General features: G+C 27.2%; 1 protein-coding gene across 3 annotated transcripts in view; it reads left to right on the forward strand.

The window, feature by feature from the left end:
- The window catches only part of LOC109600431 (CUGBP Elav-like family member 2), a 372,127-nt gene that overhangs the window by 117,764 nt on the left and 236,194 nt on the right, over nt 1–18,169 (forward strand). For 2 of the 3 annotated variants that reach the window (XM_049967986.1, XM_049967987.1), the window contains exons 1-2: nt 5,975–6,164; nt 9,880–9,924. In XM_049967986.1, the coding sequence (XP_049823943.1) occupies nt 6,058–6,164; nt 9,880–9,924 (152 nt within the window). In that variant the 5' untranslated portion in view covers nt 5,975–6,057. Of the gene's footprint in view, nt 1–5,974; nt 6,165–9,879; nt 9,925–18,169 lie in introns of those variants that run through there. The other variant, XM_049967989.1, reaches the window with a different exon arrangement.

Raw genomic sequence — 18,169 nt, forward strand, 5'->3', positions numbered from 1 at the left:
AGTACCCGAATCGAATATAGTCATTATTTGCATAATTCCAGGATATTATATTCGTTCACCGTTCAATATTCATTCGATAAATGATCGTCCACAGCCATTCGGGTCCATTTAATTTATTCATGTATTTCATTATTTTAGTTAAACGCCCCTAAAATGTTTCATGGTCGGATCATTAATTTTAGTATTTCTACAAACCATTAAAACCACGTTATTAAGTCGGTAGTATAATTACAACGAAAAAATGTTTATTCGTTAATAGCCGCAATGTCGGTGCTCAATTAGAGTCATAAATGAATATTTAATGGAAGTCGATCATTATTCAATAATGGAGTGATGTCCCCTCCGTCGTAGACCTGGAAAAGTATTGATCGTTCGACGTTTTTAACCCCAATGATTGATTTGTGCGACCACCTGATTGGCCGCCCCGGTTATCAAAATTTTAGAGCCACTCTCCTTTACATTACTGAATAATTCACTCCGCTCGATACAATGCGAGTATCAACGTTTCAAGAACCGACCGGCCCGGGAGTAATTACGTTATGTGGAAACCTGGCGTTTAAAAGGAACTCCTTCGACGGGAGATATTCATTATTCGAAGCCGAACGGAAAACAACGTGCCGCCAACATATTAATTCCAAATATTATCCGGGCCCAGACGTATTGTTTTTAACTCCGGAACGAGCGAATAAAATGCACGGTGTTTTATAGTTTAATATTCTTTGTCACATCGCATTTGAACATACTCCACCCGTTCTTTTTAATACGACTGCAGAAGCCTGACACAACATCGTTCTTTTCATTTGACATTTCATGCTTTATTTAACATCATATTTATGGTGCAATTCCTTTAAACTAGATTTTATTGGAACAAGGATGGAAATTGCGCTGCCGCGACCGTTTTTTTCTGTCTGTTGTCAAATCAATTATTCGATTTTCGTTGCGCTCGTCTTTGTTACTCGGCTGCATTGCATATTTTAATAATCCACTGGGAAAATAAGTTCACAACACTTTACCCTTTAACGGTAATTTAAATCTTCTTAGAATGATTCAAATGTACCAGTCGTATACTGTTCCAAGAAATTAACGCTCCACTCATAATATATGACTTTTAATAAATGTGTAAACGTTTTTAAAGAAGGTTTAGTTTTTTGTTTGCGGTTGTTTTAGTGGAAGAAGATTCGAGTGACCACAAAATAGACGAAACCCAGATATTGAGGATGAACAGAAGATGTAAGGCTACCATTCGCACTAGACTTGGAAATACCCATAATAATTTAAAACATTAAATTTTGTTAATTTTTAATTTTCTTATAAAAACAATATTTTTTCAAATTGATTTTAACAAAACTATTTTTAAATAAATATATAAAGAATGTATGCGTTTATTTTTCCCGTTTTGATTAATAATAATCAATTATTTATTGTTTCTTGGAACAGTGTAGATTTTTTAGTCGGTTAGTCCGACACTGTCTTCGACTTCCACCAGAAGGCGTCTTGTAGATTTTCCCCTCTTTGACCCAATAAAAAAAAAAACAGTGTAGATGAATTAAAAAATTTGATTAAAGGGCACTGAACTTAATGCCTCCCAACTTTGTGTGTAACCTAAGTCTACTTATTAATAAGAACATACATTATGTTATCAATATTTTAGATTGATTCGTTAGAATATTCACATTTTTTAGATTCTTTAGATTCTTTAGACTCTTTAGACTCTTTAGACTCTTTAGATTCTTTAGATTCTTTAGATTCTTTAGATTCTTTAGATTCTTTAGATTCTTTAGATTCTTTAGATTCTTTAGATTCTTTAGATTCTTTAGATTCTTTAGATTCTTTAGATTCTTTAGATTCTTTAGATTCTTTAGATTCTTTAGATTCTTTAGATTCTTTAGATTCTTTAGATTCTTTAGATTCTTTAGATTCTTTAGATTCTTTAGATTCTTTAGATTCTTTAGATTCTTTAGATTCTTTAGATTCTTTAGATTCTTTAGATTCTTTAGATTCTTTAGATTCTTTAGATTCTTTAGATTCTTTAGATTCTTTAGATTCTTTAGATTCTTTAGATTCTTTAGATTCTTTAGATTCTTTAGATTCTTTAGATTCTTTAGATTCTTTAGATTCTTTAGATTCTTTAGATTCTTTAGATTCTTTAGATTCTTTAGATTCTTTAGATTCTTTAGATTCTTTAGATTCTTTAGATTCTTTAGATTCTTTAGATTCTTTAGATTCTTTAGATTCTTTAGATTCTTTAGATTCTTTAGATTCTTTAGATTCTTTAGATTCTTTAGATTCTTTAGATTCTTTAGATTCTTTAGATTCTTTAGATTCTTTAGATTCTTTAGATTCTTTAGATTCTTTAGATTCTTTAGATTCTTTAGATTCTTTAGATTCTTTAGATTCTTTAGATTCTTTAGATTCTTTAGATTCTTTAGATTCTTTAGATTCTTTAGATTCTTTAGATTCTTTAGATTCTTTAGATTCTTTAGATTCTTTAGATTCTTTAGATTCTTTAGATTCTTTAGATTCTTTAGATTCTTTAGATTCTTTAGATTCTTTAGATTCTTTAGATTCTTTAGATTCTTTAGATTCTTTAGATTCTTTAGATTCTTTAGATTCTTTAGATTCTTTAGATTCTTTAGATTCTTTAGATTCTTTAGATTCTTTAGATTCTTTAGATTCTTTAGATTCTTTAGATTCTTTAGATTCTTTAGATTCTTTAGATTCTTTAGATTCTTTAGATTCTTTAGATTCTTTAGATTCTTTAGATTCTTTAGATTCTTTAGATTCTTTAGATTCTTTAGATTCTTTAGATTCTTTAGATTCTTTAGATTCTTTAGATTCTTTAGATTCTTTAGATTCTTTAGATTCTTTAGATTCTTTAGATTTTTTAGATTCTTTAAATTCTTTAGATTCTTTAGATTCTTTAGATTCATTAGATTCATTAGATTCATTAGATTCATTAGATTCATTAGATTCATTAGATTCTTTAGATACTTTAAATTTTTTTTAGATTCTTTAGATTCATTGGATTCATTGGAATTAATAAACCATCAATTATTTATATAGTTAGCTTTTGAGTGAATGGAGCGTCCGCAAACAGCGGAATCTACAATAAACATTTGCAGCAGCTCCATCCATATTCAAACAATCTTTGCCTTAATCAAGTTTCTTGGTCTGAGTGTGGCCAGGCTGCAGAAACATTTCCGCATCGAAGACAAAACCTAGAGTTCACCCTCCTGGATCCGTGGCCGTGGAGTTTGCGAGCCACTGAACGGGCTGATTGCGAGATACTCCGGAAAGTCTCATTATGTTCTTGGCTGCAGTTTAAGATCGGTTCGATTGTTATTGGCGCTGTTAGCCGGCAGTTCGCGATTACCTTAAATTATTACATTTGAATTAAACGCAGCAACCGTTTTACGGTCCATCGACTCGGCAAGTGACATTTAATGTTTGATTCGATTAGTTCCACACGCCAGAATTATTCGGTCGTTTGTTGGTTCCTCGATTTCAGTTAACCAATTGTATTATTGTCAGCAAAATTGTATAATAGAAATTATCCCGTTGATCGAGTTGTTTTCGGTCTCGCATTGTTCGTTGACTGGAAACTTATATTGCCATAATTTTGCCGGCTTGATTTTCAAACTTGTGCTCTTGCGCCAGTAAAACTGAACCAATCAACAAATGGACCGCATCCCCTCAATTTGAAGATAAGCCGGCAGCTCAGATCGTTAGACATCTTGAGAGTTGGAATAGTTTCGAACCCGTTTAGTGGGAAAACTCGACGCGGGGTTATCGACTTCGATTTAGTTAGTTTTCGGCAGAGATTGCCTATGCAGGAAATTAGCGTTATAGAACACATTAGGTCCTGTCTTGTTTCACAGGTATAAATTTCTGTTAATGGCTCGGGTCTCGCCGGGAACCTCGGCGCAGAAAACACAATTGCACAGTTAGTTTCGCATTCATGGCCGAATCGTCCCTTAAACCCAATTATAATTTATGTGCACGAATTATATCGGGACCCGTCCCAGGAGTTCAGCTACTGTGTTTTCCTTTAAATTGCCGGGACAAGAAAAACTATTATCGGGACGTTCAATTTGTAAAACAATTAAACCATTTATTAGAAAGGTAAAATAGGAAATTTGATAAGGAAATGTGATAAAACAAAAAAGGATTTTTATTGTCATTTTCTATTTCATCTTATATGTACTAAATTGGACTGCAAATTATTAATTTAAAATTTTTTCTCACATTTACTGTTCAATATACTTTATTTTTATGCCATATTTCAAAATTCTCATCAGTTCATCTTATATTTAAATTTGTTCAACCCAATTTTAATTTATATTCACGAAAGATATCAGAATTGGTCCGGTGAAGTTACAGTGTTTTCCTTTAAATTACCGGAGCAAAAAAACTGTAACCGGGATGTTAAATTTGTAAAATAATTGAAACATTTATTTATTAGAAAGAAAGAAAAGGAAATTTACTAAGAAAGGTAAATATACAAAAAAGGATTTTTATTGTAAAATTATTTCCCATATTTGTTGCTCAATATACTTTATTTTTATGCCATATTTCACTTTTTAGGGAATTAGTTCATAAAAATTCTGATCAGTTCATCTTATATTTAAATTTTTTCATGACCAAATTATTCCTTCAACTCAATTATAAATATATATTCACGAAAGACAGAAGAAGAAAAAGTAGTACCGGAACTTTCTATTTGTAGAACAATTATAAGAAAAACAACAACAAATTATAATAAAAATAAAAATGGAAATTTGATAAGAAAAGATAAAACAAAAAGCATTTTTATTACTATCTTCAATTTAATCCTTAACTAAATTGAACTGCATTAATATTTTAAAATTTTATATTTCTTAAATCACGCTGCACAATCTACTTTATTTTTATATTTTTATTACAAATTTATTACCTCATATTTAAATTTTTTGTAATAAATATTTTGTTGTAAAATTGTTATCGTATAATAATTACACTCAAATAACTTGTCTGTATTAATATACTCAAATGAATTTGGTTGATAATTGTATTTTATATAAATTTGTTTTAATGAATGTAATTAATAATATGTAAAAAGTTTACACAAAATAACTGAAACATTTGAAAATTCGTCCATAATTTAATTATAGTAAAAATTTAAAATATTTAGTTTGTAACAAAATTGTTATTTCAAACTTTAATAACAAGAACTGGTACATAGTTGTTTTTTATTCATTATATTTCATTAAAAAATGTAGACTTTTAGAAATATGGTCATTTGTATAATTAATTACGATGTGTTTATTCCAATATTGCGTAATCCAAAATGTTTAATGATAATATTTGCATGGTTGTTTTAATAAAAAATAAAAAATATTTCAGTTTTTTATTATGTACAATTCTAAAATAGATTTATGTGATGTTTGTATTTAAAATTGGTGGCCTAAATATTGTTATTTTAAATTTATTTTAGGTCTTATTATTTTGAATATAAATACCATTAATAATTTAATAATAAACCTTTAATATTGATAATATAAATGACATTTTTATTTTTTATAAATTTCAATGTAACTTGTTAGTTTAATTAATAATGGTTATTAAATTATTAAAAAAATATATGAAGAATTTGTTTAGCAAATTATAAATACTAAAAAAAATAAAATATTTGAGTCCAAGCAGAATAATTAAATAGGTCCTTGGTCCCATTTGAGTGCGGGAATGCAGGATTAGCAAGTCCCGGACCGGCCACATAACTGCTTAATCTGCGTGGGTCAGGTCATAAACTCGGATCTCCCAAAGTTTCCAGAACTTCATCCGTGAATTTCAAGTGAATCGATTAAATAACAATTAGGACAATAAATAATTCATAAAACGTTGTTTGTTTAAAAGTGTTGCTAAAGAACAACGTGAGGTAGCAGGAGCTGGCTGTCACTTGTTGTCAACATAATGTATTTGTCAGTGTCGGGTGTTGTATGTCAAAATTTTCGTAAGCTTAACTTTATCCAAAATTCGTTGTGTTATTGTCTCAAAAAAGATCCTGAAAATCTAACAAAAATGTGGGAAGAAATGTGCCAGACCTGTGAAGATTACACCTACGGATGCGTCTATGCGCAGTACACCGAGACCAGTTGCGTCTATCCTGAGTCCACGCAAATGATAAGGTTCCTATCTTTTATGTTTCTTTAGTAGTCGATACGTTAATTTGGTTGTTCCATTAAAAACCACCCCAATCAAGCAAGTGTCAGTTCAAGTCGGCCTTGAAGTAACAGTCAAGTACCAATCCGACCAACAAAACGCAAACAACAACAACCACAAAGCAACTCATTCAAAGAAAAAAGCCAAACAACATTTTATCGACCGACGCCGATGCAATTGCGGAGACGTTGCAGGATGGCCGGGGGCTTTATTAAAGCCCACCGACAACTCTAGACCAGTTTAAATTCGTCAGCGTCGGATCGAGTCCAATTTGCTCGTGCAGCTGCACAACACCGCGAAAAGCAAGGAAAAGACCGACGGGATTTACGAACGTAACAATTCTATGGGTACGGTCTGTGGGGGGTGGGGGTGGAGTTGGGTATTTCTGCGTGTGTCTCCGACTCCGGATCCCTTTAGATCTATTGTGCTAAGGAGCAAATCCAATTAAACTTGCGGCAGACGCGAAACAAACCCCTCCATACCTTCTATTTCTCTTTATAGCATCATTATTAACATTATTATTAGGAGTGTTTCTTTAGTTGGCATTCGCGGGGTTATACCGACTTGATCTCGTTTTGTTCGACGGTAATAGATGTTTAAAAATAAGCTATCGAACAATGTCGTCTAATTTTAGATTAACACAATATTAGTTGCTATAGGAAGTGTCTTGAGGAGATCGATAGGGCCTACTTAATTAAATTTCAGTAAGGATAATAAGGACTTAAATATATATATTGTTTGATAATGAATTCTTTGAGGAACAGACGATGATGTATATTTATTAACATTCCTGAATTGGAACGTTGACAGTTCGAAACTGACATACCACCACGCACAGTCGAGGGATATAAAGACTCGATTGACTCCATTGTTGTTTAGTTCTTAAAGTGTTTGGCTATAATTAAACTTTAGACGTTTGTTGTTCATTTATTAGTAATAATTTGGACAGTTTAATTAGCTCTTTATGCGATGTAAAATATATATTCATATATTATTTTAAAATTTCCAATCAAATTAAATTTGTCATGAATTGAGTTGTTTAATGTTAATTTCAGTATAAATTAAATGAACTCAATAAAGTATGAACAATAAATTTGACTGATTTTATTGTGGCACTTGGTGTTAATCATATACAATTGTTTTCCGTATTTAAATTTGTTAAGAAAATTATATTTAATATAAAAATTTTAAAAATTAAGTATATATTTATAAAATATAGACAATATAATATTTATGAAATTATTCTAATAAATTTGACATAAAATCATATTTAAATGTTATTATTTATAAATTATTAAAATATCTATAAATAAATTTGTTAATTTTTCATAATTTTCTAAAGTAAAGTATTTATTAGTTAAAATTAATATTTTATCCTATTCCAAATTTTTTCTTATAAAAAAGTTAGTTATAATTAAAGTGCATACTTCCATTGTCCATTTATTAATCTAATAAGTATATTCATTAAGTATATTTTTTGTCGAAAAAATTAATATTAGAATAAAAATAATTTTTGTCAATTTTTGGCTCGTAACTTATATATTGTGATTTATTATTGATTAACTCAACAATATTACAATTAATTTAAATAATTACTTTAAGTAATTAAATTTACTAATTCACAATAATAAACTAAACATGTTTTACTTTAATATATAACAAGTGAATTTATAATAAGTGATATAACTGTTTAAAAATTTACAAATTAACCAACGTAAATTAAACTTTTCATGAATTGAATTTATTTTTAACGTAAATATAAATGTATTATCAAAATGTTTAATTCAAATTTTAGTATTTACTCATTAGTTGCTTAAGTATGTTATTAATGTTTTACAAATGTTACGTATATTTAATGTAGTCACATTTTATATAAAAATGTAAAATATTAGAATTATATTATAGTACACGTTACAATAAAATCAAATAAATCATATATTACTAGTATTACATTATTTTAATGAACTCGCTCATATATTGATTTTAATTCGATAGAATTAATGAAATTTGACAAATCATTTTTAAAGAATATTTATAAATTAATCTTTCTATAAATTATCATATAAAACTGAAATATTTTGTTTCAATTTATTATATTTATTAGATAAATTATTATTTTTCAACTTTCAAAATTAATTCAATTAAATATTGGAGTAAACTAAATTTAGAATTTAGTAAACTGATTATTTTCAGAATTTGCAAAAAAGATGTCAAAATCAATTTAATTTAATCTACAACAGTTGTTTGAACATTTAAACTGAATTCAGTTATATTAAATTTGTTATAATTTGAATTGTTTAATGTTAATTTTAATAAACATTCAAATTAACACAGTTAAATATAGATCATAATTTGAACTAATTTGATTAAATTCTATTCTTTACTCAATAGTTGATAAATTATTGTTTTTCACATATTATGTATTTTAGGTTTACACAGATTTAATATAAAATGTAAATTATTATAATTATATTTATAACAAACATTACAACACATATCATACATTGACATAATAGTCGATAAATTTGACACAATATCATAGTTAAAAGATACAATTTTAATTAATTTTACCACAATTTCTAACATAAAACTTAAACATCTACTTTTAATTGCTATATTTATTAGATAAATATTGGAGTAAACTAAATTTACATATAACTTTTTTATTGATTATTTTTCAAAATTTTTAAACAAACGTAAAATTCAGTTTAGTTTAATATGACACAATAGACGACTAATTGTTTAAAATGAAATCAGTAAAATTAAATTTGTTATAAATTGAATTGTTTAAAATTATTTTCAGCAAACATTGAAATTAATTAAATAAAATATAAAGCATAAAATTTGTGTGATTTTATGTCACTTTTTATGTTACAAATATTATCAATATGTTTGACATTAATTTTTACTCATTATTAAATGTTTTACTAATGTATATCCTGAGTCACAAAAAACATAATAAATCCCAATAAATCATACATAATAAAAACTAAAATATCCTCTTTAACTTACTGTATTTGTTTATAAAATAAATGCCAGAAATTTATATAATAAAGCAATCAAATATTTATTTTAAAAAATGGTGAATGCTTATAAAACATTTGTATTAATTATGAGCGCATCCACCATTTTTACAACTTCAACATTCAGACTAAAGGACTTTTAAATCATTCGGCGATAACAGCAGTATATTAAATTATAAAGCAAAACCTTTCGATTAAAATCAATCAATCATCCTAATAAATTAAATAAAACCTGTCGAACAGCACATGTTTGACACGTGAAATGTAACAGGATTTTTATTATCGGCGAACTTAAATTACCATACTTTGCGGGCCCTGAAAACTAATTTCAATCCATTACCACGCAACGAAATAAATCATAGTCGTACACTAAAATACTCATGTTTTGTTATCATTAATTATGGTGGTTTTGAGGGATGGATACACATTGGATAATTTATAAAATTGTTGCAACGCATAATATGTATCAAATACGAGTTAATTAATTAATTGAAACTGGCGACCGGGTCGAAATTAAACATTCGTTCCATTGTGCGTTCCGATATTGGTCCAGATGCCAAATCGAGAGTCGGATCGAATGCTCATATTCTCGACCGGTTCACTTAATTAGAACGCAATTAACGCTCACTGTCCTCATTGTGTTTGTGTCTTGTTTCAGCTGTGACGTCAACGAAAATTTCAGCGTCGACCCCAACTACTACTGGTAAGTACCCCCCACCAATTTTATTTATGTGCAGCCAAATATTCCGGTCGTTTCGTCAAACGTAAATGCATCGTGGTGCAATCGAAAGTTTAAGATTGCCGGGAGGGGTGCAAGTGAAAAAAATAACGGACTGTAAATCTTCTAAAGGGCGACCAAGAGGAAGATATATAAAATTGTGGAGATCGAATTTAATGGTTTGGGGATCGTGGGGACCGGAAAAAACAGCATAAATGTCCCGTTAAAACCATTATGTAGGAAGGAATTAGATGGATGGATGGGGTGCACACGAACACACGTGGTTTGTTTTCCTCTTCATTTGATTCGTCGAATGATACTAAAATTTGGTTTATTACGGGGTTTATTTTTATTCAATTACTAATTTAGTCAAGCTAAAGTCAACAGGTTAAATTACAACTAACTTTTTTATAAACACAATTTAAAATATTAAAACATAATTTTGTAAAGCATAATTTAAAACTTAATATTTACAATAGACATAAATTTTTTGTTTAAAAATAATTGTCGATAAAATATTTGTTTTGCAATAAATATGTTTATTAATTAAATGTAGAATTGAATTCAATATTGTGAACTGATGAATGCGTTTCGCAAATTAAAAATATTCAGAAAATTTAATTATAAAACGGCAAAACAAAGTTACATGTTTGTCGAAGTCAAATTAAATATTTCTTCATGAAATAATACACAAATTGCAATAAAATAGTAATTAAATAAACATTTCCTAGTAACTATTTTAATTTTGCGCACAATTTATATAAATATTTTATTAAATATTTTAATGAGTGCTGCAGTAAAATAAACAGCATATATAAAATTAACGATTTTTTGCCAATTAGCCTGTTTTTGATTGTTGTGATACTAATTAGCGTAAATTTATTTCACGTGTAATTTCAATAAACACCGGCCGGAATAATCCCAATTTTCGCTCATATCTTCTGAGTTTAATAAATAATTTCAATTATACTGAATGCTGGTACAGTCATTGCAAATATTTCAATATAAAGCATTTCATTATTTAACCCAAATTAATTAATGCAATTTAGTTTGCCATAGGCACGTGATATTTATAACAAATTAGTCATAAATTGCTATTTAATATTAGTTGCCATTGTTAGAATTTATAAATTTTGCCGCATGAACCCGCACTCAAACTAAATGCCATAATTAATGAAACAAAACCGGCGTTTCAGTGCAACGCTGAAAATTTATTCCATTGCTACGTCGATGAATTGAAAGCGGTATTATTATTTTTTTAGGGGCGGGTCACGTTAATGTAAGTTTGATGTTGATAAAAAAAATCGGTTTCATTTCGAATGTCAAAATTGATTGAATTCCGTTAATTTTATTCAATGATCGATGAGTGTTTCGACGAAAGTCATTTATATCGAGGCTGATACAATTTTTTATATTCAATAAATGGTTTGATAAATTAATAAATTCAAAACTCGTTAGCATTTAAATTTTGATTCAAACTTTCTCGAATATTTTCATCCAATTAAATTTAATCGAAATAATCAATATAAAAATAATAAGCAAAATAAATTTTGTAAAATTTATAGGTAGTTAATTTTTATTTATTTTTTAGTCTACATTCTTGTTAATATAAATATATTTTTAATGTAATTACTATAGATAAATTATATTTAATATATTAATGATTCTATTGAAAACATCAAAACATGAAATTTTTTAACTTAACTATACAATGACATATTAATTAACTGAGTAAAAAATAAAAATTATTGTAGATATTTACATTAAAATAAACTTCTAAATTTTACAAGCTTTTATTATTTTTACTTAAAATTAAAAAATTTTTGATTATATTATAAATAAAAAACATACTTTTATCCATTTATTTATTTTATAAACTACATACATAAAATTTTTTATAACTTCACCATAAACTAACTAATTAACTAAAATTTTAATAGATATACAAAAATAACAATCACTTAAAATAATAAAATTTTTACAATAACTGAAATATATTTAATGTAATTTGAATCATACAAAAATACTTTGAATGAAATTGAAATTTTTATTAATAAATATTTTAAATTATTGCAGTTATTTATGGTAAAACAAATTTCAAGCTTTATAAGGTTTTCCTACATTTACCCAAATTTTAAATTAAATTTACTTAAAGTGATTTAAATAAAAAACAATTCTTTTAACCATTTATTTATTTTGTATACTATATACATACAATTAATAGTTTTAAATTTAATTTTAGTAAAATATAAAATATTAAGTGTGATTACTTGTATTAAATTCATAATAAAATAATCTAAAAATAATAAAACCTTTACAAATTAAAATATAATTAATGTACTGTGTATCTACCAAAAATATATCCATTATATTTTTTATTAAGACGTATTTGTGGTAAAATAGTTTTATAAGCTTTTCCTATTCTTACTTAAGGAACCAATTTCATTTGTTAAAGTGATATAAATAAATATATATTCACAAAGTAATACTTTTAACCATTTATGTACTTTCTAAATTGCATACATACAATTAATTGTTAAGTTTAATTGTAATTGTTGCCTCGAGCAATTTTCGTTTTTAAGCTTAATTAATATTTCCAATTAATTTGAATAGTATGCATGCCCATATTTACACACGTTATTGTAATTATTCTCATATAATGGATCATTAATTAATCAAATTAAGAGGGAATTCGTGTGCAAAAATTTTGTTTATTCATTCTAAATATCCCAATTTGTTTCATTTTCTGTAAAAATGATATGATCAAACCACAGAAATATAGTATAGTATTTATACTCTGTACAAAAATTGAACAGAATCTTTATTATTTTTATTAAATACATATTTAATAAAATTACTTGTAGTGAAAATAACATATACTTGGTCTAATAAAATGATATAAATAGTTTCAAATTTGATACACTAAATACAATTATTGTTAAATTTAAAATTTTTATATTATATTTAAATATATTTATGCAGAACGTGATTACAGACCAAAATTGTGTCAGCAACCACAAAGTCGGTTTGCAAAATACTCATATGCGACCCGATTGCCATTATTAGTATAAGGGCATGTCGAATTACCGGTCGCAATATGTATCCATACATATTAGCATGCATATTCTGTTTGCGGGAACCGTCGAACTAATACAGTTTCTATGCCTTCGAACTGCGAACTATCAATTGGAACGCGATACGTTAGTGGGGTGCCCTCACGCCCCCCGAAACCGAGAGGGGGATAAATCGACACAACACATATCTGAAATTTACCACCGGCAATAACATGTATCCATCTCTTCTGTATGCACGCATGTGGGTAATCATTATCGGTCGCAAATACGGCTTGTAAATCGGCTAGGGTGTCTTTGCGATGGCAGCAATTATTTATTAACGGGGCTACACGCGAAGGCGGGCAGCTTTAAATTAAGAGGGTAATCTATTGGGAAATTGCGAGTGATAAAGTTAAGAAAATCTGTGCTCAACTCCGTCTCGTTATTATGAATTTGTAATGGACAATTTTAAATTTATAGGTCCTGCAGTCTTGCAGACATAATATTCAATACTGACTTATTAACTTTGTTGTCTGTTTGTCTGTCACATGCTGCAAACAGCGATAGTCTAGACGATTTGTTTAACGAAAACATTTAATTGGTTGTTTACGGTAGTTAGATAATATTAAAATGATATTTCCTTTGACGTTTTTGCATTTTCGCTTTATGCCATTTAATTCCTAAAATAGAAAACCCGGCTTTCAAAACATATGATTTAAAGGCATAACATGCTCAGATAAAAACCGCATAAAAGCGAACCGTGCACATTGATACAGTCTCTAAGCTTAATTAAACGCTGAACAGTTTAAAAGCATGCGAACATTCAATTCATGCACACACAACAGTAATCTGCATAATCTATGGTATGCCTCTAATTGGGTACTAAAGCGTGACTAATTAATTAATTAATTAAATGCACAAGGAGACTCGCAGTTGCCGAATACCTCGCGGAAATTAAAAAGGACAAGGTGAAACAAGAATTCGCAAGGAAGTTTTTCTAATTATGTTGTTGGGGCTGAGCAAAGATGGTTTAATTAAAAAATGCCGGAGTCTAAGACTTATAGTCAAAGGAATTTTACCTATTTAAAGTAAATTAGTTGAATGTGTAACGGATAACTCTTTAAAATATTAATTAATTAGAAATTGCTTACATAAAATCAAAATCAAATCAAACGAGAAATATGTACGTAATTACAAAATTGTTCTTATGGAATGCTTCTCATACAACAATTTTAATAAATAAATTTTAAGCCTCGATTACAATCAAATTATAGAAAATTAGAACACAATATTTTTTTTTGTTAAATTAAAAATTAATATTTCTTATTAATATTACAATTCATAATCAAAATTAATCAGAAATTGTTTGAAATTTGCCATTGTTGTTTTACATAAAATTTTTATTTAGTTCAATCACATTTTTTATTATGTAAAATAAATTAAAAAAAATTATCTAATTTACGATTATTTTTTATTATTTATGCTTAAAAGACTAATTTTAACAAAAATATTTTATTTTTTTATATTTTCAAATTTTATTATAATTGTAACAATTATAATTCTAATAATTATAATTGAAATAATTACAATTTAAATCTAATAATATTACAAATATATAAATATAAATAATAAATAAGCAAAATTCAGCAATTTACGGTTATGTTTTATATAAGTTTTAAATATATATTAAAAAGTCACAATATAACTATATACTAAAGTTTTGGTTATAAAAAATCTATTTTCAGAGAATTTTTTATTATTTGTAATTAAAATTCTAAATTATAATTTAGTATAAGTTTTGGTTATACAAAATCTACTTTAAGAGATTTTTTTATTATTTGTAATTAAAATTCTAAATTATAATTTAGTAAGGAATATTAAAAAATAATAATAATTAATTTATTTACCCTATCAGACTCAAAGTTTAATAATTATAATAATATAATATATAAATATAATTTCATAATCTTCAATAATAAGGAATTGTTTAATTTGCCATAATTGTGTATTACACAAAATATTTGTATAGTTAAATTACATTTGTGTATATGTTTTGGAAACTATGGTGAAAAAATTATTTATAAAAAAAATTAATTTATTTATATAATTAAATAATAATAATTTTTTATTTATAATAATATTTTTAATTATAATAATATTATTTCTTAAATAAATATATAATTTATAATTAAAATTAGTCAAAAGTTGACTCAATTTGTTTTATACAAAATATTTAATTAGTTAAATTGTATTTGTGAAATTACTAAGATAAAAACTTTTATTTATAAAATAATCTTTTAATAATTATACTTAAAATTTATTTTAAATTGTAAAATTATTAAATAGTAACAATAATTTAAAAAGTTAATTAATTATAAATATATGTTCTATATACTTAAAATTAATCAAAAGTTGGTTCAGACTTGTCTTAACTCTTTTAGACAAAATATTTATTTTGATAAATAATATTTGTGTAGATGTTTTAAAAACTTAGAATTTTTTTTTTTCTATTTAGAAAAAAATATATTTTATTTTTATTTGTATTTATAATTCTATTTTAAATTGAAATTTAATGATAACTATTTTATTTATTTAATATACCATTTTAGAACTAATTAATTATGATTAAAAATATATTTTAGATTGGACTCATATTTTTCGTTCCGTTTTCGTTTACCTACATATTAGAATTATACATAAAAGTAATATGTTTGGTAAACAAATATGTACCGTTATAAGAAAATTATAATACAATATCTATTTCATATTTCTTTCTTATTTATTTTAATCCAGTTATAATAGTTGCTTAAATGAATAATAATTATAAAATGTAATATGTTTTTTCTATCAGTAGCCTATATTTTAATTTTTTATTCGTTTACACCCACAATACTTTAATAAAATTTTTAGGAGAAAAATTATAATTGTTAAAGAGGAAATTTTAAGTTATTACTGGATAAAATTCTTAATGATTTTTTTTTATAAAATCGTCCTATAAAGTTCAAAATTTACCTTGTCTTCCGTATGATTAAACGTTGGGTGGCCATAAATCAGAAAATCCCGATTAAATAACCCGCATGGCTGCCGTACCCAGTGGTCGTGATTTAAACTTTGGCCGGAAGCCCCGAGTTGCTTAGAAATTTACCTGGCGCAGCAAGAAGTGAGGTGTCTGGCGCTTTGCTGCATGATGTAAAGTCAATTTAATTAAATTTATGGCAGTCATTAGTAGAATAGTGGATGAATTCGCAATTTGGGGAGGCGCGGCAGCGGCGGCGGCGGCTCTCTTTGCAGAAGACTCCCGCAATGTTAACACCGTTGTTCGGCAAACGCTGAAACTTATGCCGGAGCTTAAATGGAATCCTGAATGTTGAATGTGCTACGTGCACAACGGGCTTCGGATTTTCCAAACCCGACTACAAATTATTTCTCGATGCATTTACCATGTAATATTGATGCAAGGTAAATGCTAGAACTGTTTTCAGCCAAAAGTGAATAACATGTTCGGAAGTTAAATAATTCGACTGCGATGGTTTGTAAAAGGGAACAACGTTGTGAATGTTTCAAACAGTTTATTCATTCATACCTGATAATGTATGCTTCAGAATAAGGAAATTTGCCGGTAATTAGAACCAAAATCGTCAATAAATCCATCAACGTGTGCGGTGTTGCTGAATTATTCCGGTTTACACAAAACCAATTACTCAAGTTGTAGGCATTCGATTATCTGGTAGATCGGCCTGTTCAAATAGATATCCAGGCTGACGCTTGACAATAATATATCTTCGATTTTCACCTAAACGCTAATCTGAATCCGAATGTCCGGACACCTCGGCACAATTTCCATTCAAGTCAAGCGAATGACCCACTTTACTTGTGATATAGTTAATTAATTATAGTGAAGAGTGCATACACAACGTTATCTCTAACAGCTTTCTAGTGTGAGAATAAAGCAATTTTCTCTATTCAAAAGAAAAGGTCAATGTAACATACCAAATCATGCCAAATGATTTTTGATCTATGTCGCATTACTAAATCATGACATATATTCCCAAAATGATGGAGATATTATCTGAGATATATCTGAAAATAGTTATTGGTATTTTTCTCCAATAAATATCTAATTGGAACTGTATTTTTGAAAATAAGAATTTTTATTGGTGATGAAAATTTACTTACTACTCGACAAGACCACATTTATTAGCAAGATATTCAATATTTAGCATGATCCTTGTCTTATGTGACATAATCATAATGTTCTCAAACAGAAATCTATACTAAGATAGATATGATACCTGATATGTTTGGGATACTTTTGTGTTAGTCATCACCTCAGAAAATAATTATTCAAGTTTTTCTCAGATAAATGAGCAATTGATACCATAATTTTGAAACTAAAAATTTTTATTGGTGATGAAATTTTTCTAATGCTGTATAGTATGATGTTTCAGTCACCACCTTAGAAAATAATTTTTAACATTTTCTTCAGATATGTGATCAATTGGTAGCATATTTCTGAAAATAAAAATTTTTATTGGTGATGAAAGTTTACTACCTGACAAGACCACATTTATTGGCAAGATATTCAATTTTTAATATAATCTTTGTCTTACGTGACATTCTATATCGTACCAAATGTTCTCAAACATATTAAACATAAATCTATACTAAGATAGATATGATACATGATATGTTTCGGATTTTTATGTGTCAGTCATCACCTCAGAAAATAATTATTCAAATTTTTCTCAGATAAATGAGCAATCGACACCATAATTTTGAATCTGAGAATTTTTATTGGTGATAAAATTTTGATACTAAGCGACACCAACTTCATTGGTGAAATATTCAATGTTAGGTATGATCTTTGATCTACGTGGCATAAATAAATCATGCCAAATGTTCTCTCCAAACCGATTAAACTGAAATCTAAATTGAAATATTGTCATATTCAGCATATTTCTTTTTCAGTCATTATCTCGAAAAATAAGTATTGACATTTTTCACAGGTATATGTCTAATTGGTTCCATATTTTTGAAAATAATAATTTTTATTGGTGTTGACATTTTGCTACTCAGTAACACCAACTTTATTGGCAAAATATTCAATGTAACATCCCAAATCATGCCAAATGATCTTTGATCTACGTCGCATTACTAAATCATGACAAATATTCTCA

This window comes from Aethina tumida, chromosome 5, assembly GCF_024364675.1.
Source record: "Aethina tumida isolate Nest 87 chromosome 5, icAetTumi1.1, whole genome shotgun sequence".
NCBI classification, from domain to species: domain Eukaryota; kingdom Metazoa; phylum Arthropoda; class Insecta; order Coleoptera; family Nitidulidae; genus Aethina; species Aethina tumida.